This window comes from Triturus cristatus, chromosome 7 (assembly GCF_964204655.1).
Source record: "Triturus cristatus chromosome 7, aTriCri1.1, whole genome shotgun sequence".
NCBI lineage: Eukaryota > Metazoa > Chordata > Amphibia > Caudata > Salamandridae > Triturus > Triturus cristatus.
In genome coordinates this window covers 1,589,136,579-1,589,157,666 of record NC_140590.1, presented here as the reverse complement: position 1 = coordinate 1,589,157,666, position 21,088 = coordinate 1,589,136,579, and the positions used below count along the sequence as shown (strand labels likewise).

Genomic DNA, 21,088 nt, shown 5'->3' with positions numbered 1-21,088 from the left:
GACGAATATAATGCGCTTCCATTTTGAAAGTAAATGGAGAGCAGATTATAATCAGAATGGTTTAAAAAGGCAACCTATAAAAAACCTAGGAGCCATTTTGATCACCCTACCTTGTAACTAAGGGCATTTGCTTGTGAGCTTATTGCAGAACTAGAAAAAGATACCCTTCCTAGAACTCAGTTGGTACATTGCCTTTGTTTGGGCATGGTACTGGCAACCTGAGTTTTAACTACCATAATATATCCATGCACATAGAGAGCTATGCAGCTGGCCTGCCATCTTTTCCACCCTCTTCCAGCAGCTTCTGATGACCTGGTAGGGTTTAGAAGCAAGGGGTCAAGTGAGACTGTAACACAGGGACACTTAAGAGCCACTCCTCAGGGTAGGATTCCATAGACCAGCACCAGCTGATTTGCCGGATCAGTATATTTACCGGCCTTAACAAAGTCAGCATCTCTAGCTAGCAGCACTCCTGAGGACAAAGGACAAAGATTTCTGCACCCTAGCAAAATGCAGGTTAAAAAAAACTTCTGTTACACATGCCCATGCCCTGCTTCCCCTGCCCACATCCTCCAGGCCAACCATATTATTAAAGCCTGTGTGGAACTTGGAGAGAGAAGAAACAAACACAGAAACCTGCAGAGCACGCCAATGCAGTGCCTATGTTATTTTTCCTCGGTAGACCAGGCATAGTGACTGTGATAGAATGCAGGACATTTCCAGCAGTTAGAGCAGGACAGCCTCACTTTCATGTGTGGAGCGCTATTGTCAGGGCTCCAGCACAAACTTTCGGCCGGGGAGCGATTTGGGTTGTGGAAACACAGGAAATGTCCTTCATTAAATCAGAACCATCATTAGATAAACTGAGGACATGGAAGTCCAACCTATGCCAAGCATTAACCCAATTATGCCATGGGCAGCAATACTAACAGTGAACACTGCGATACCACAAGACGACTACCGTATGTCATAAATTGCCATCATATGTCAGGGCCAGCTATGCCAAGGGTAGTCATCGCTGAGTCGTGGAAGCTGACAATATGCCTAAAATTACAGCAATCTACCTGGGCTAGCAATTTACCAAAGCTGTACACCATCTTTCCATTGATGCCCACGTCCTCCCCAAAATTACCATCAATATGCCAGCAACATATCTTAAACATACACGTGCCCAAACACAAAAATGAAAGCAGAAGTATTCAAGTCTTTTTTTTTTTTTTACTTATTGTCAGTGGCTTGATTTACATGTGCACTTCCTGGTCACATTTCATGCTGGATGAGAGACCTGGTGGCATACGTACACTCACTGACAGTACAATATGATTGGCCCTGTGCGACAATCACACGGTAAGTAAGATACTGGCCCTTGTACTGGAATTATACTGGCCACTCTAGGCATAAAACCGGGTCTACAAATGCGTTAGAAGAGATCACAGAAAAAAGCTTCAAACTGAGAGCTGTTGGTCACGTTTTCATGCCCATCGCCAGAAAGAAAGCACAGTCAGTCCAGATGCAAGGCACACAAACTGCATGCATCCGTGGCAAGCACAGACTGCTGGCAAAGCAGCCATGCTGACTGTAATGTTTAGCTGGCGTTGTGAACACCTGAAGCTGGGCATTGTGCTGCTCCAGGCCTACACACTGGAGGTTCAAACAAGCACTGGCATAGTCAATTAGTCTGGCTTTTTAGACCTTATTAGTGTGTAGCCATCAAGCACATTATCCTGGATGTTGTGCAGCCAGGGATTGAAGAGCTATACAATTATAAACTGAGCGGATGGAGAGGGTGGAGAAGAAACAGACGAAGGCAGAAGGGTGAAAGGGAATATAAACAACAAGGATAGGGGAGATGGCTTGAAAATTCAAGTACTCCTATGGCGAGCTGGAAGACAATTAAAACAAGCATTTGCAATGCAATAGGTCTCGCATTTACGCTGGTTTAAGCAATTGGCATTGTAAATGACAATGCCTTTTATTTATACTTTGAAAACCAAAACATTATTAAAGGGCATTGTCATTTACAATGTCAATAGCTCAAACTGCATAAATGCGAGACCTATTGCATTGCAAATGCTTGTTTTCCTAGGGACCGTTGTAGTGTAAAATAAAGGCTTTGTAAATGATGCAGCTGGTTTTGAATAAGGTACAGGCTGGCAAGTTGGAGTCAATGGAGTTCCATCATGATACGGGTGATGTGATCATAATTCTTGAGGCCCTGGTTGAAACGTGCTGTGGCATACTAAGGAGTGCAAATGTGGTGTCTGGGGGACCATGGAGCAGGGCGGTTCCACCATACATATGCAGAGTACCAGGGCATGAACAGTTTCACTTTCTTAAGAAAAGAGAGATGGTATCAGATCTCTTTTTGGTAATGTGCTCCTTGAAGATGATAATGGGTTTGTTTCATGTCCTGCATCCGAGTCTCTTGTATTTGTTACCTTCTTCATACCAGTTTCTAAAAGCTATCCAGCCCATGGTTTGCTGCTGCCTTGCTACAAGATTCTTTTATCTACTTTCTAACATCATTAAAGTGCTGTATGCCAAAGGCACCTTCTTCTTGAGGGCCTCTTGCCATCCTCATTAGTGAGTCTAATACGGTGTTGTATATACATACACATGCTTTTTCCATACTGATGGTATACAGCATGAGCGGGGTTCCCTTTAGTCGGGACTTATTTTGCTTTGCTTTATTCCTGCCTCCATTTCCCTGACTAGACCCTCAGTCACAACCAGGAAAACAGGCGTTTTCCGACCTTGTGATGCAGCTCACTCAGTGATGGGGGTGGGATTGAAGGGTATTGGTTAAGAGCAGACTAATAACTCATTTCCATCTGTTCTCATGGAAGGAAGCAGGAGAGTTCTTTCACATTTGTCCACTGACACCCTTGCTTTCAAAATTCCCCTATCACAGCCTGACAATGCTTGCAGAGGTTCTGGTGCAGCTGGATGAGCATCCCTCTTTTATTCACACATTCTTCCATTAGGAACTGTGCTGTGGTTATAGACACTCTTTTTACCTGGGTGCTCTTCTAGCACCCTTTCCACAGCCTCTGTCTCTATAATGTGGATTTTATATATACTTCTAAGTCCTAATATTCTGGAACTCCACACATATATACCCAAACTGGTTTATCCCATCTTCACCTGCCCAGACAACAATTTTCAGCATTCTTTTCCAAGCCTTATAGTTAATAAACAGAACTTAAAGTAGTCTTTTGAAGCATGCTAGTGCAATCTAACCTGATCAGTGAGTTGAACGCCAGACCTTCAACCACTCAAGTTCCCTCTTGAGAATCCTCTGACTTATCTTTGGCACATAGGATTGTCATGGTGAATCCAGGTCAACTCCACTCCACACTTCTGGTGAAGTGCAGAATGGGCTATTCACAACCTCTTTCAGTAATATGGGAACACTTTTCACTGTACCTCCTACTCTGCCTGTGTTGACAGGCCATTCACATTCACAACCGTGATATCACCTCAATAGGAGAGAGAGAAAGAGGGGAAGGAAGACAGAAGGCAGAGAGAGAGGGGTCAGAGAGGAAGATGAGAGAGGAGAGACGGGGAGAGAGTGTGAAAGAATGGAAGGATCGCTTGACCTCTCAGCAGCTTTCGATATGGTCTCCCACTCCACTCTGATCAGAAGACTACATGAAGCAGGCATCCAAGGCTCCTTCCTCACGTGAAGAATAGAGTCAAGCAGTAACCCTACACGTCGAAAGCCAAGAACCTCATATGTGGAATTCCCAAAGGATAATCTCTCAGTCCATCGTTATTTAACATACACAGGACCGTGCTGGAAGACTTCATCAGATCACACAACATCAACTGCTGTTTGGGACATAACCTCGGCCCTACACCCACTCCGACAACCCTCGCCAGAAATCTTGGAATCATCCTGAAAGACAAGCTTTACATTACAGCACAAATAAACGCATTGACCTCCACTTGTTTCCACATCCTTAGGATGCTGCAAAAGATCTTCAAATGGCTAACAGAGAACACCAGGAAAATGATTATACAGGCCCGGATTACCAGCAGACTTAACTACACACTATACGCAGGATTCACTAAGAAGCTCCTGAACAGACTTCTACCCATTCAAAGCGCCACAGCAAAACTTGTCCTTAACCTGCCTCGCCACACACGTCACTTCACATCCCTGAGAACTGCACTTGCTCTTAATCCGCAAATGGCCACAGTTCAAACTGCTCACAAACACATACAAGGCACTACACAACATAAACCCTGCATACCTTAACAGCTGCATACATTCCCACACACCTTTCAGGCATCTACGCTCAGCAGGTCTCTTACTTAGACACATACCCCTCATCTATAAAGCCAGAGGCCACGTCTTCTGCTATATCTCCCCCAAACCATAGAACAACCTCCCTCAGCACATCAGAGCCTCCTTATCGCTTCGCGAGTTCCGCAAGAAGCTGAAGACCTGGTGGTTCAAATAACCTCACCAAAGATATAGCTGCCTAACAAAGCGCCTGGATACCATAATATCAAAGATAGAGATTGCGCGAGGAGATGAGAAGAGTGGGGCTGGTTGGATGAAATATGATGAATGATGAGGCTGAGGAATGATGATTAAGTAAGTTTATTGATGAAGTATAAGTCCTCAGTACAGGATTACAGAAGCCCCCACCAGGAGCAGCTCCCTTGCTGCTCAGCCCATCCTCTCAACTGACACTCCACACACACAGGCATCAGCATTCTATCACCTCACCACTCATACCAACATTCCAAGAACATCCACACTGGCTGAGCAGCAAGGCAGAGAAGTAGGAAAGGTGCAATACACTAAATACCAGTATACTACACACCTTCCCCCTTTAATGAACAACAACAAAGAATTATATAAGCAGTAAGCGTAGTAAAAACCTAAATAGACATAGGAGTAAAACATTGCATTAATTTAACAAAAATGGCATAACACACCTCTTAAAGAACAGCAAAAAGGATAAACAAATGTAAGCATAGTAAATATTAACATATGCAACACATCCAAAAAGGAATGCATTGAATTAATTAACTACACACCACACCTCTTCCTCCTTTACAAGCAAAAGAAGAATGGACGTAATGCCCATTTCGCATTACAAACCAAAATATTGGTACACTGCCCATTGGGCAATACAAAACAAAATATGGGTACACTGCCCATTGCGCATTGCAAACCTAAATATGGGTACACTGCCCAAACAGAGAAGTAGGAAAGGTGCAATACACTAAATATACTACATTGGAGCATTTTTGGTTCCCCAGTCTGGCCCAGTTTCTGTTCATTGTAATGAAATCACACTCTTAAATATCGGACTGTCCACTCATTTTAGATTCAACAGGTTGGCAGGTATGGTTTTTGCACTGCAGGTATGCCCTTTGCTACTTGAAGGAACTACATAAATACATCTGGAAAAATCAAATACCTTTACATTATACAACATAAAGTAAAACTTAAAAAGTAAACAAGGACTACATCGAAGACACGGTTTGCTGTTCGGGTTTTACTATTCATTGTTTAGATGGGCATTGATCAATGTTTTTACCTGTAAAGTTTAGAACATTAAAATAGTGCCCAGGAGGGACCTGTGTCCAATACAACTTTACTTACTTTTGGGCCCCTTGGACCCCAACCAACCCAGAGTGTGGCTGGTTTTCCCTCACTCAAGACTAATCCTCGCAGTCGCACTCAAGACTAATCCTGGCAGTGGTGCCGCACCTCGTCTTGCAAGCACTCCGCGCTTGCGCAGTTCATCACAGACCGCGTGCGCCTGCACCAACAACAAGACTTCTAACCGGCTCCAGAAAATTCGACCCCATCACCCCCCATCTGAAGGTGCTTAACTGGCTGCCTTATGAAGCAAGAATAAATCTAAACATAGCATGTATCACTCACAAAGCTATACATTACAACACACCAGTGTACCTAGCCCAGAAAATCACACTATCAGGAGGATGCCGTCTCTCCCGGAGTCATGAAGACCTACTATTGAAACCGGCCCAAATCCGTAAGAAAAGAACATCGGACCTAGCTTTCTCGGGTGCAGCCCCTAGAATTTGGAACGCTCTTCCCCCGAACATTAGGAGAATTTCATGATGCTAGTTCAAGCTGACCCATGCATACAAGGCCCCACACAGCTGCTTGGCGAAGTCTGTCATGCAGTTGTGAAAGTTGGTCTTGATACTGATGGTGTTTTTGGAGTGGTAGAGTTGTGTGTCGTCGACGTAGGATGTGATGTTGAGTCCGCGGGTTTTGAAGATGGTTGCCGGAGTTGTCATGTAGGTGGTGAAGAAGAAGGGGGTGAGCAAGGATCCTTGAGGTACCCCACAGATGATTTCCTTGGGTTCGGAGGTGAAGAGGGGAAGGCAGACTTTTCCCGATCTTCCAGTGAGGAAAGAGGTGATTCATTTGAGAGCGGCTCCTTGGATGCCTATGTTGTGTAGCCTTGTGAGACTCCTTGGATGCCTATGTTGTGTAGCCTTGTGATAAGTGTGTGGTGGGAGACCATATTGAAGACTTCCGTGAAGTCTAGGAGGATCAGAGCTGCAGTCTCTACTCGGTCGAGTAGGGCTTGGATGTTGTCAGTAGCCACTATGAGGGCTCTTGGTGCTGTGGTTGCTGTGGATTCCAAATTGGTAGTAATCGCTTAGGAGGCTTCATTCCAGTAGTGAGGAGAATTGTTGGTTAATGGCTTTTTCTAAAACTTTGCCCGGGAACGGGAGCAGGGAGATCAGTCTCTAGTAATATTTTTCCACTGAAATGATGGTATGTTGCCCACAGACAATCAAAAAGGGAAATTGGCCACATAAATCAATGCAGAAATCCGGAAATACGAGAATTTGGCAAAAGTGTGCTCGGATCAGATTGAGTTGGGAGTATTGGGCACTAGGCTGCGTATAAAAAACATATAGGAAATTATCATACCTCGTTCTGTGCAGAGGAATATTTCCTTGAGTACCAATGAGGAGCTAGAAACTCTGCTCTAGCCTGTAGTCTAATCGGAGGAAACAGGAAGGGCAGCAAAGTGTGATTTCAGGTGGCTTGAGAGACACATGAAGAAAGCCATCAGCTGGATTAAACAGCCTGGCAACTGTGTCAGTCACTATTGTAATTTGTCTATCATTTTATGTACTTTTTAGGTCTCGCCTGAGTGCTAGCGCATGCGCTAGCACTCAGGCGAGACCTTTAGTAAGCGGGTTTTCAAAGTGCTGCCTGGTGGCCTAGCGCTTGAGTACCCGCGAGCGTGCACGCACACAGCCGCCCGATCACTTTAACTTTTTGGTGCTGCTGCGCGTGCCTCACTTCAATGCCCCGCCCCCTCCCCACCACAGAGCGCGTCTCACAGCCCCCCGCCCTTCTCATCACACGCGTGCACTCCCCCCACTTGTTTATTTACTTTTTGCGGCGAGGCCATTTCCTGCGCACGCGTGTGCACTCCCCCGACCCCTCCCACTTGTTCTCTTAGTTAATTGTGATATTCCTCTCTACTACTAGATACATTCTCTATGTTGTGGGCTTTCCAGGGCTGACCTACAGTTGTGCTCATCCACGTGCCGTAAATAAATGAGCATCCTAAAATAAAGACACTATGTTGCTCCACCTAGCAACTTTGGGACCTCTCTAACCGGTGAGTCTGGATTGAATAAAGGCAGCATATTAACTCTCCCACCAGTAAGCTTTGATTTGATGTCATCTTCTTCAATTCTCAAATCAGCCAAAGATAGCTTTAGGAGGGAATTCATCAAAGGTGGGCTTGATTATCGACCAAATAGTTTTTCCCCTTTTTTCATTTTTATGGCGAGTTCATAATACAGTCACCAGGTGAAATGCAAATGAATTCCAGGGTACATCGTTTTAGTTGTAAACTGGTTAATTTTAGTGGTTCAGGATGAGGGCTTGGTATTAGTTGGCATGATGTGGTAAAAAACCCCGCGAAGTGCCTCAAAACCAGCATTATAGTGCGAAACATAAAGGACCAGACATACTGTTAAAAGTTACCCCACTCACGACAAACACATTAGCAATGGTGTGTTTAAAAAGTGCATGAATAGGTTTGGTGTGAGCACTTACTAGTTGGCTTATTCTTTATGCCTGTCCAGCGAATTATTACTCAGCAAACAAGCCAACTGTCAGAGACACGAATTGTACCTGCTATGGAGGCGAACATGCTTTAAGATTCAAATATGTCACCTATCCTGAAAGGCCCTACAAAGTGAGTTATACATTTTGTGGAAGTGAGAGGATACAGTGTAATAAATCCTGGACCGATTAATATAGTGTGATGGTGCTAAAAGCATCATATGTTAGGAATCAGATAAAGGCTTGAACATTGGTATTGGTAATGTGCAAATATCTAAAATAATACATATTTATTGAGCCAATCGCAGCTTCTATAATTAATGTCACTTTCATCTTGTGGTGAGAGTTGAATTCCTTGCTTATTTGAACAAGCATTGGCATAGGCCAGTAGGTCTAGCTTTTGGGACCTTATAAGTATTTAGTTAGGCAGCACAATATCCTTGGTGCAACAACATCACCTGCTGCATGGCTAAACACTTATAAGCTCCCAAAAGTGAGACCTATTGGCTATGCCAATGCCTGTTTTATTTAAACTTCCTGCTTGCCATGCAAGTCAAGTTCTTATGTTGTTAATGTGTTTAGCAACAATTATTTGTGTGGCAACAATAGCATGTCATACTGAAACGTTTTTGATGTAGTAAGAGAGGTATAACGTAGTTAATAAATGTAGGACGTAGCCGGAATTAACAGCTGAGTTTTACATTAATTGTGCTAATGTATGAGTGAATATAAACGTGTCTGCGTCATTGCTCGTCTAGATAAAAGAACTTAAAGGCAGGAATGTTACATTTTACAGCTGAGTGGGTGTTTTACCTTCCTTTTCTTTCAAGTGGCAACAGGTGTCTTTTTAATGCTATTTTTGCACTTTTACAGAGAGCGTGTGGCAAATGTTTGCTGGTACGGAGATCCAGCATAGGAGGCTTAGAAGGCCCAGGTTTGGAGGCAACTTGTCATGGCTTAAGGTGTGCCTGTAAGGTTATGATCGAGGGATTTAGATCTGCAGTCTGTGTGTGATGCTATCAGGTGTCAGGGAGGTGGCTAGAGCATTTACTGATTTACATACAAGTGTAAGCGGTTTTTAGGTCTCGGCTAGCGAAGGCTGCGCTTGCGCAGTCTCGCTCGCGAGATTTAATGACTTGGAGAAGAGGGGCTTGAACCCGCCCCTTTTCTCCCCTCTTCTCCATTGGCTGGCCTCTTGAATGCTGGCCAGCCATTGGAGAAGAGGTTTGTCTCTCCAAACAGGCCCCGTCCTTTTCGGATTGGGGGGCGTTTTTTTTGCTACTTTTCAAATTTTCGCAGCCCGGCCCTTATTTCGCTGGTGGGCGTGTTTTTTTTTTTCTTTTGCATCCGAATGTTCGGCCATTTCGTGCGCGATGGGACTGGGAACGTAGCAGCAACAGTCATTCGCTCGCAGTACCACAAAGTCGTCCCTGTATAAAGGCTAAAAACATTTGCTGTGATCACTCCACACACAGAATAGCCATGTTCTATTTTTGTCCGTCTGGAACTAGCAGGGCGGGTTTTGTAAAAGTAAAAAAAAAAAAGGTGCGCGCGTCATTATTTGCCAAACCTTGGACAAACACAATGTCTGTTCTGTGCCTTCACGCGACGCCCGAGTCACTCTGGATGCCTAAGTCACGTGACTTGAGAAGTTGCATTCCTGAACGTTCTCACTGAGCTGCTGCTGTGGAGCAGTATTGGAAGCACACGTCACTATCCCTTAATATTGGATGCAAATACAGTCTTGGCGAAAGAAGGCATGATAGAGCTCAAATTTAATCCTAAAGTCTAAGCTGTTCCGAACAGGGGCCCCCAAAATAGGTTTCACCCAGGGCCCTCAAAATCCTTAAAATGCCCCTCGCTGACATAGGTAAGACTGTGCTCTATGCAAATCAGAATGTTCACGAACGAGTAATGTTCATGACAATCTGTAACTTTCAGTGAAATCTGTTCTTAAATGTAGAACTCCAAGTGCAATTTCGGTGGCCTCGCTATTTTATCTGATGAAAAACTAGACGATTCGATGTTTCGTTTGCGGGTGCCCACCCCGCTGGTGTTTGCTTTCTTGATGATGGCGGGTGCCCACCCCGCTTATTTTATATTCAAATTACGAGGGAGCCTACCCCTCTTACTGCCGAAGCAACAGAATCACCGCCGCGGCCCACAGGAAGCCAGGCATCCTTGCCCGGGACTTGGGCGGAGCCTGCGGTGAGTGTCTGCTCAAATGGGGCTCCCGTGCGCTGTTGGGAGCCCCGGTGCGCGCTGAAGAAAGTCCAGGCGGGAGCCCACCCCGCACTAGACAGCACCCACAACGAAGGAGGCAGCCTGGGGCCTCGCGGGCCCCATCCTGAAGTCCCGGTCCCGAGACGGGGTACCGGGTGAAGCCTGGTGCAGCAGCAAGGCGGGGCTCAGTTGAAGGTACTCTGTACCCTTACTATGTTTCCTGAGCAAGGATTTCTGAGGGGTGGGAGTTACATAGGTATCTGCCTCCACAGTTCATCTCTGCCTCCACAGTTCATCCCTGCCCTGAAGTTCTTGGAGTTTGTTTGGGACTTTACTGGTATTTATAGAAGCTGCCTTTAGAATAAATCAGCATCTCCCTTAGTTCCCTTCTCTTCCCGTCTGTCCTTCCTCCCTTCATTTTACAGTTTCTTTCTCATACCTTCTATCATTTTACCTTCTTTCTACTTTCCTTCTCTCCTTCCTTCCTTTATCCCTCCCTTCTGTCCTTCCTTCCTTTATCCCATCCTTAACTCATTCCTTCGTTTTGCCACTTCTGTCACTCTTTCCTTCTCTCATTCCTTCCTTTATTCCTTCTACCCAAGGACCAAACAGAGGAGACTTCTCTCTCGGCACACACACAATAACATCACACGTTAGTCAGGAAGCACACACATGCTTTTATTTATTGACATAAATAAATCAACAAATCAGCCTAACAATAACTAAATAAAGCAAGACGGAGTGTTCTTAAAGTGGGCAGATTGGTGTTATTCAAACCCCAAAAACATTAGCGTCATTTTACCGAGTTTGCCAGTGAAGCGCTGTTCCCCCGCCCCCCTGGGGAAGTGCGCCAAACCTGGAGGTATTGCAATACAAAATGTGTAGGGCGGCTTTGTGTTCACGAATGTGGGGCCATATTATCAAGTAACAGCGATAACATTATCGCCGTTCCGTGATAATATGTTCCAAGGTGTTTTTAAGCCATACTGCTTACGTTTTGTAAGCATATAAGCAGTGGACATTGAAATGGGTCCTTTCTGGGCCCTGTAGTTTTCAGGCAAAAATACTTGTTGATTTCTGCATAAATGTAAAAGCGTTAAGTTGTTCCTGCTTACATTTCACATGCTTTATTTAATGGCTCTGTGTGGGTGGCTTTGTGTGTGTGGCTCTGTGTGTGGGTGCAAATGCAATAGGTCTCGCATTTGAGAGAGATTGAGCTATTGACATTGTAAATAACAATGCAGTTTCTTTAAATGTTTTAAAAACAAAAACATAAACAAAAATAATGTCATGAGCAATGTCAATAGCTCTAACTTTAACAATGACGAGACCATTGCATTGTAAATGCTTGTTATTATATGGCCCTGTTCAGTGGTGACTGGTTAATTAAAATAGTAGTGGGACGAGTACAAATGCACAAGCTCACTACCACCCATCCATAAGTTAACACAAGCGCACATACTCACACCTATCCTTTCACAAACACATATGTGTGCAAATGTTTACACACATTTATTCACAAGCGCACACGCTTGCACTTACACCCACCCATTCATTCACAAGCTTTCACACACGCACATAGAGCTATCCATTCACAAGCAGATACATGCACAAATACACGCACTCCTTCAGAAGCACATAAACGCACTTGCACACACCCATTCACAGTACAATCTATGGGGAATTGGGAAAGGGTGGTGTGAGACGTCATTGATAAACAGTCAGCCCTAGGCTTTTCATGGGTTTAACCTAAAGCGCCTAATGCTGATGCTTCTGTGATGCTCCCTTCTGTCATCAGGGGGAGTTTTCTTCTACAATGGTCAAAAGATTTTCCTGGGCTGCTGATATCCCTCCATTCAGGGCTGTAATATCTTCGGCAGTGGAAACATTGGCTCAAACTGCCCGGCACCTGCACATTAGTACATATAATGCGCCTGGGCTGCCTGACCCTGACAGAAGTGTCTGTCAGACTGACCTTTGCTCAGCTTTAAAGGCAAATGCAAGAAGAACAGATGATGGACGGAATACTGAACAAATCAAACATTCACCCCCAGTCACAGATCTGGGTTGAATCCATTGTTTTATTGTACGCCATGCTATTCCAGTTTAGACCCAGCAAAATGCAAATCAGTCTTGACCATGCTCCCCATAGGACCAGTCCAGCCTGAATTACCATGTCAGGTCCTCCCTGGACCAGAAACAAGCCTCCTGGGACCATTTTCGGGGTTTCACCCTACATCAGCCAGGCTAGCTTGAATCTGGTGGCGTAGTGAGCGAGGGACCCACGCCTGGACATACCCGTCCCACTTAGGGCGACAAATGCAAAATGAACAGATGATGGACGGGATGCTTAACCAATCATTCACCCCCAGTCACGTCACAAATCAGGGTTAAATCCTTTTTTTTTTTTTTTTGCATTCCATGTCATTCCAGTTTAGCCCCATCCATATTCAAATCATTCATGACCCTGCTCCCCAAGGGAACAGGATCAAGACTGATTTGCAAATGGTTGGGTCCAAACTGGGGTGGCGTCATGAGCAATAGAATTATAGATTTAACCCAGATATCTTGACTAGGGGAGAATATTTTCTTTATTCAGCATTCCGTGCATCATTTGTTGCCACAGTGCTTTTCGTCTTAAGATGAATTGATATGCCCAGACGCGAGTCCCTCGCTCGTTGTGCCCCTGGATTCAAGAGCCTGGCTGTTGAGGGGTGTTACTCTGAAACCGGTCCTAGGAGGCTTGTCTCCGGTCCAGGGAGGACCCGGCTTGGCAATTTGAATTGGAATGTTCCCATGAGGAGCAGGGTCAAGACTAATTTGCATATGGCTGGGTCCAAACTGGGGTGGCGTAGTGAACAAAAGGATGGATTTAACTCAGATCTCTTGACTGGGGGAGAATGTTTGATTTATTCAGCATTCCGTTCATCATTTGCTGCCGCAGCAACTTGACAGACCAGCACCATGATTTGGAAAGGGAGTACGGTGCCCTCCTGCACTGATGGGTCGCCATTGACCCTATTCTTGATGTTGAACCATCCATCCTGCTGCTGACTTATCTAAGTCGGTTGTATAGAGGTTGAATAGCAAGTGTTAGAACCACCTCTAGTGGTATATAAGTGGTTGCGTATGAGTACATTATTTCAGAAGTTTAGTCTGCTGAATACTAATGAGTATTTTGGCTGCATTAAATAGTGTGAGTCAGCAAATCTTGTGACTACTTGTGATTGAAAGCATTCTGCGGAGGCTGTTAGTAATACAACCTTCCATTTTCATGGATGGACTGGAGAGAATTTCAAGCTTTCTGTCCAAAGTGGCAAATTGCAGAGATTCCAGGGAAAAGAGGATAGAGTGTCTGAAAGAGGATGGGGTGTAGCAGAAGAGTGAATGTATACAGTCTGTGTTACATGCGTTCCACGTGGGTTTCTGTAGTGCCATTCACTATTGGATGGCTGTGCGGCAGTCCTAAATGCGTAGCTGGAAGTAGGTTTTAAAAGTTGAAAAGGAGCAGTTTTGGACATAGTAATGATCTGAAAAGCTGAAAGAAGAGATAATGTTGTAGACTGCTATGGTGTAAAACAGGGCCCATATGTCGCACTGGAGGAATAAATGATGCCACAAGAAAAGGCAAATTATGTGGCATTATGCAGCACAATTTGTGGCAGTATTACTTCACCGGGGCGTGGTTGTGTTTGAGTCCCTGCCAGAGTAAGAGCTGCCAGAGGTTGTGAATCGTAGTTGAGATGAGAGTATAGTAGGATGCCTGTACAACCGTGTTGAAGGTGGTGTACAGTATAGGGTTAAAATATGAGAGTGGAAGAGAGTTGTTCGTGATGTGCATTGGTGATGACGTTTGAAAGTGCTGTGTAGGGTACGGAGGCCTGGCTAGAGGGGGTTGAGTGGTTGTTTGAGAGAGAGTGTAAGGCGGGTGAGAATAAGGGAAGCTCGGACCAATACTTGGGCGATAGCTGAAGACAGACAAAGAATCCATGGAAGGGGACGGGACGTTCAGCCACTTGCGAAGCGCATTATGTTCTAGAAGTGAGAACCGGCGGGGACAGCGAATTGACCAGCTTGTGTTTTGCGGTGAAAAAAACGGATTTGCAGATTTTTTTAGGCCTGTGAGATTCTGATCCCAATATTCCATTTATTTACTGCGAGTCCTGCATCCAAAGGCCAGTGCCGGCCCAGGAGAGCTGGATCCAATCAAGGGTTTCAGGATACTCACTTATGATAAATTTGCATATAATCAATGTTGATGGCCAAAGAGTATCCCAACATCCTTGGTCTAGATACTCCAGCTAAAGTGAGTTTTGAGGCTAAGCCCCTGAGTAAGCGCTTTCCATGTAATGCATACAAAGGTAAACTGGAAACAAAAGCAAAAAAAACAAAGAAGCCCGCGAGTGGTGCGCGCGCGCGCCACTGCGAGCCATGGCCTATTGGTGTCTTTTACGCGCACCAAGCACGTAATAGACACCAACAGGCCATGGGTGGAGCAATGCGACTACCTTTGGCCAATTAGGTGAAGTCTTTTATAAAAAGACGCACGCAAAGGCCAATTGCGTAGCACAAAAGGAATCGCACACGCACAAGTGTGTGCGATTACTAGGTCAACTTCGATTCCCCTTTTTTCACCTACTAAATGTCTCGCGCTGCGCGAGCACTGCAACGCAATGCACCGCTAGACGCGAGACCTAAAAATATCTCCAAAAATGAGAGCAGTGGAAGGAAACAAGTACTTGTCTGTGCTCTAGGTGAGGGCCAAACACACAAAAAAAGGACATGACACCCGCACCCTATGCCGAATGGAAACAAAGAAAATGAAAGCGACACTGAAGTCTCCCAATGGTAAGCTACCAGAGGGCTGTAAGCCCACTGAATGAAAACATCATGCCTCAAAGAGACAGCGTATGCGCTGTTTAGCAGAGACCTAAAACACTACCAAGGGGCCTGTCATAAGACAACATCCAATGTACCTGGACATAGCGCTACACAGAGATCCACAACAGAAACCCGCTGACTGCTGTCTGATATAATCCATTACTAGACAATATCCTACTACTCCATCCTTTCCAGCTGCTGTCCGAAAAGACTTATCTTTAAACAATGAAATCACAACCAAATACAACGGCAACAGACCACCTTGACTCTGGTCAACGAGAATCCCAGAATCTCAAAAGGCGCCCAGATTCTGAAAGTGCTTTGTGACCATACAAACAGCAGGAATGCTCAACACAAGCGTGCTTAAATAACACAACACACTAAATTTAAAAAACTGATCGTAGGTAGCCACTTGGGGGGCAGTTAGGTATGTGCACACTCAGGGTGACCCAGTTATTTCTGACCAGACGTGACTCGTTTCTGTCGGGAAACCTGAGAAACAGGGAACTTCCGACCCACTACTCACTGCAAAGAACAAACATCACTCCCCTTTGACAGATTCTTCAAGGGTTTAGCTAACAAAATGAAGCACGGCACAATAGTGAATGGCCTCCTGTGATTTACCAAATGGAACTGAAAATCACTAACCACGCGCTTGGCACTGTGGGAGAGGTGCATTTTGAATAAACAGTGAGGTGAGTACATTAGACATGAGACACTGCTACCCTTGTCTCAAATGGGAACCCGGGACTCTCCAAGTCTTAAAAATCCAGTTATGTGATTTGCAGTACAATCAATCAAGTTCACATCCCAGAACTTTTGCTCGGGTACAAAAATGACAAATTCACTAGCTAGTAAAATACAGAGAAAAATCACATGAACACAGAATAAGGAGCATACTGGTTTCACACTATCTTTGAAGTAGGCATTTTAAGAAGTAGACAAAAAAACATTTTCACCAGAGGAGAACAATCGGTTTGTTCCATTCCATAGTGCACAAGCAGCAAAATGGCGAAAATGGATTTATCATGTTTTGTGCACAGCAAATTTGTGTATGGACCCCTCTAAGTACACAGTCCTACTTAATTCCTGGTGGCCTTCTGGGCAAGTCACTCTGCCTGAAAGTGCCTACGGTCTTAGGAGTAATCTTACCCTAAATGCAAATATGCTGTAATGCACACTTCGCCAAGGTATGTTAATGAGGGTGCTAAGGAGGAGGGGAAATAAAATATTAATTTGGGCGTGCAGAACATCATTACACAACTGCTGTGTTCATTACATTTCACATAACGGGCGTGCACTGAATGATTTAGAGCCCCTAAGCAAGTCAGCGTGATTCATGCATTCTAGGCTAAAAACACCACTCGAAACCACAAGCTTCACTGCATGATGTCAGTAGTGGCTCCAGATACCGCACAATGGGGATGGTCGCAGTGCTCATTGGCTGTGAGTGCTCTGTACTTCTACAGCATCGCTTTAAATCTTTGCTCTCACTCCACGCCTGCCTGTCCCAGCCAAAATAGTGCGATCTCTCTCTTCCCTCCCACAAAACTGCCGTCTCCCGCTTAGTCTTTACATGTGTCCAGCAGGTGCCCACTTCCATTTCTTTAAACCCATAAAAATAAGTCTGAACAGTGAAATAAAATAAAAACAGCGCATGCCCTGTGTATCTGCAGCGGTTTGTGCCTCCTCTCAGACTGATTCAGCAACGAACCTAGGTGCAGCTGTCGCCTCCCCGCAGTCGTCGGGGTGGGAGGTAAAGGGGCGTGGACAGCCGCCATCAGGCATTACTAGCATCCAGAGGAGATAGCGCAGCCATTATTGATCTATTAATTATGGTTTTCTCACTTTAAAGTCACAGAAAGAAAAGTAAACAGGCACGCTTGGGGAAACAGATTTGAATTCACAGCAAATGTGAAGAGATTACAAGAATTACAACCCTGTTAACAGAAACAAAGTGGGAGCTCGGAGCAACTGAAAGCATCTAGCTCTCTTGTGAATGCTCTTAGACAAAGGAAAAAGTAGTATCTTCTCCAGTTGCTATAATGGGACAAGTGGAAGGGTACAAGCAATGTGGTGCTACTCCATGGGAGTGAACAACTCACAAAAAGGAGGTACAAAAAGGAAAGATTAACCACTTGGAAGCAAGATTTTTTTTACAGGACACAAACAAACAAATGGAAAGCACTGGGTGGACCTGAAGCCTACATACTATATACAACAGGTCTCGAAGATCGACCTTAAAAGGATGGGCTCCACCAACACGCTTTGGTAGGTGACTAGATCATGGAAGGATGGGAACATGACTTTTTGTATTCTCAACGATATAAAACTTCAAAATGAAAAAGATTTTCTGATTACCAAACGCACGTAAACCATTGAAGCACTGAGAATATCAGTCAAGCTGCACAACTCTGAAAAAGAGCTGCCTGGAATGATAACCCACTCAGATCGATATTGAAATGCAAAAAATGCCTCAATGAAAATTAAAATATCTTGGTGGTTACTATTTGTATAAAATATTCATTTACACTTATTTACTGATTGTCAAAATTCAACTAGGTAATAAAATAAAGGAATTTTGGATATTTTTGCAATATTTGTAAAATAATTAAAAGTCAATTAACAGAATTAACAAAATAAAGTTGTCCTTTCATTTCATGACAAATTCATGGGTGCTGGCAATTTTAATATAGATAATTAAGAAAACAAACACAACTTACTTTGTCAGGACAATTGAGACAGCATCATTTAAAATACTTTCTCCAAACACCAACATGTTCAGCACAGGGTCAACATTTAGGGCATTAAAAATGGCAATAGTTGCAACTGGATCCACAGCTGAGATTAATGATCCAAATGCAAAGCTGAAGAAAAAGATGAAAAACATGCTTATCATATGCAGCATTAATATGGGTGACTTCTTCATATGTCACAATCATCATACAGGATTCAAGATTATGCCTGGTACAGGTTTGAGAAAAAAAGATCAAAGTTTGAAAAGGTTAAAATAAAATCTGAAAATATGTAGCATATTTATATACAGACACAAGTATGTGTATTTAAGGGGGAACAATGTTTTTTTTCTGGAAAAAACACTGTCAAATATACAAAACTGAAATATAACTGGATACGTTTTTACCCTTCCCAATTAATATTTGATGAAAGCTCTTTTGGCAACAAAAACAGCGGTGATTCTTTTTGGGTAGGTCCCAAATCACCTTGAATACATCCCTTTGGCAATATTAAACCGAACGTTAAAAAAAAAAAAACTTTAAAATTGCCCTCTGGATGTGTTAATGAGCAGCAATCTTCAGGCTGTGCCACACAGTTTTGATGGAATTTAAGCTGGAAGACTGAATTATATTTACCTTTTGGCTACTCTCTCAAATGCAACTTTGGCTGTGTGCTATGGGTTGATGTCGTACTGAAAGTTACGTCCCAGTGACAGACCTTCCTGTGAAGCCAGGCTGTCACCAGTGAGCATGGCTGCACTATGGTGCACAAACACGTTAGACTAATTCTTGGGTTCTATGCTTTGTGCCTGGCTTCAGAGGGAGTGTTGCTGTTGCTGTTACCAGTTTGAATAGGGCCTGACCCTTCTAATGCATTCGGTCAAATAGAGGCAGGGTGAGAGAAATATTCTCTGACTCATGCCCTGCTCGGGTTCTACGTGCAATGACAGTTCAAAGGTTTTTGAAGTACATTTCCTCAGTGCCTTTTAGGGGAGTGTATCTTTGAATAAGAAGACTTGGGAAACACTGGAGTCAGGACCTCTTCAAGCAATACTTGTTTGTTCCAAGGATCTGTACCTGATTATGTTGGTTGTTTGTGGTACTGTTCATTAGCCTAATGGGGCTGCTGAATAGACTTTCTGTTCATTTTGTTCTTGCCTTCTTGATAAGGATTTGCAGTCTATTTCAATGTGAAGAACCACCGGCACTCTGGCCCAAATACACCAAAAATGGTCACAGCTGTGTGCACTTGTTTTTGTGGAAGCACTTACTTCTGCCTGATCAAAACATGTACTACTGACTCCCAGTATGTGGTTCTGGTGATACTCACAAGATTATCTTGCGACAGCTGTGCTAGCAAGCCACAATATAATAAGGATGAGGGATAAATGAAAAATATAAAGGATAGGAAGAATGCTAAGGGAGGAGGAGGGAGTGAAAGGTTATGATGTTCGAGACTCACTCAAGACTCCACTTCCCTGCCCAGTTAAGCCATGGGACCCAGACTCCAGGGGGAACTTGGAGGGGCCACACACAATACAAAACTGTGGATTTGATATTTCTGTATGTTCAAAACATGAAGGATCCATAAATGATGTATAATGTATTCAAGTTATGCAACATGCTATCCTGGCATCTCGCAATGAGAAACAGGAATAATAACTTGTTTCCTAAAGACTAAGGGCCATATGTAGGTAAATTACATTTACCGATTCTTAAATACCGAATTTTACCGATTCGGTATTTATGAATCGGTAAATGTAATGTAGGTAAACTATTACCGATTCAGTAAATATCGGTATTTAAGAATCGGTATTTACCGAATCGGTAATGGCAACTGGCTTCCCATTCATTCCTATGGGCCTGGAGGCCCATAGGAATGAATGGGAAGCCAGTTGCCATTACCGATTCGGTAAATACCGAATCGGTAATAGGGGAGGCATTTTCATGGGTGGCAGGGTGTCACATTGACACCCTGTTGCACCCCTGATTCGTGCATGTGTGCACATGTGCCGCACATACATGCCCTAAGGGCATGTATGTCTGCCACATTGCACATTTCAAATAGCATAATAATGCTTTTTTACAGGTATTCGTCATTTACCATCAACTTTTAGTTGGTGGTAAATAACGAATCCACACACCGACGAGACACTCCCCCTACATATCATTTCAGGATTCGGTATTTACCGAATCGGTAATTTTACCGATTCGGTAAAATACCGAATCCTGAAATATGCCCCCTACATAGCAAAAGCCTAAATACCGGTCGGTAACGGGATATTTACCGAAAATCGGCCGTTACCGACCGGTATTTGGCTTCCTACATATGGCCCTAAAAGATCCTTCTCTGAGCTGGATTCTCTTCTCTTGTTTTGCACTCAGTTTGCCGTTCTGAATATTACCTATGGCTCCTAAGTGCTCAGCATAATGGCAAACCTTTTTAAGACTATGTTTTGTCTTAATATTATTAACACTTCTGTTGTGCGTACTTTACTGACAGCAAGTAGCTAAATCATTCCCAAACCTCCCCCAACCAAATGGCTCAACATATTATCTTTTACAAAATACAAATTACATGTTCAAATGCATATCACTTGTTTGCTGCCAGAGCATTGCCATCCCAGTGCACTGTCATACATTAAGAATGATTTATGCAAATGTTATATTCAGACTACATTGAGGCTAGCAAAAAGCAAAACTGTTTAATCACAGCAGTATATTCAAGAAGACCATAGGGGCTCATTTTTGTCTTTTTTATCCATACTTTAATTAGCCTTCTTTGTTAATATGTACAATATCCCACACAAATGTTCAACAACATTCAATTCTTAGTCTCTTTTTAACTTCATTGTTAACCTAAATCTCTGGGTTGAAGCTGCTTTGTTCGATAAAGTATTGTGTATTGTAATGGCATTTATGTAGCTCTTACTACCCGACAATGCGTTGAAGCGCTTTACCGTGAGTAGTCCACTTTTCTGGAACCCAAGGTTAGTGGTTGAGGGGTTATGGTCTGTTCCTGCGATTAGTCTTGGGATCAAGGAAATCATTCATGCATTTGCTTCACAGTCCGTGTGGTAGACTAAATTAATAAGAGTTAAGTGTGATTGTTAGTGGGGAATATGTGAGTTCCTGCCAAGTTAGGTGGGATGAAGAG

The 21,088-nt window shown here is 43.8% G+C and overlaps 1 protein-coding gene across 1 annotated transcript in view; it reads right to left on the bottom strand.

Annotated features, from left to right (window-relative positions):
• The window catches only part of SLC9A8 (solute carrier family 9 member A8), a 489,369-nt gene that overhangs the window by 143,428 nt on the left and 324,853 nt on the right, over positions 1-21,088 (bottom strand). The window contains exon 8 of the mRNA XM_085619441.1: positions 17,920-18,063. Within this exon, the coding sequence (XP_085475567.1) occupies positions 17,920-18,063 (144 nt within the window). The remainder of the gene's footprint in view (positions 1-17,919; positions 18,064-21,088) is intronic.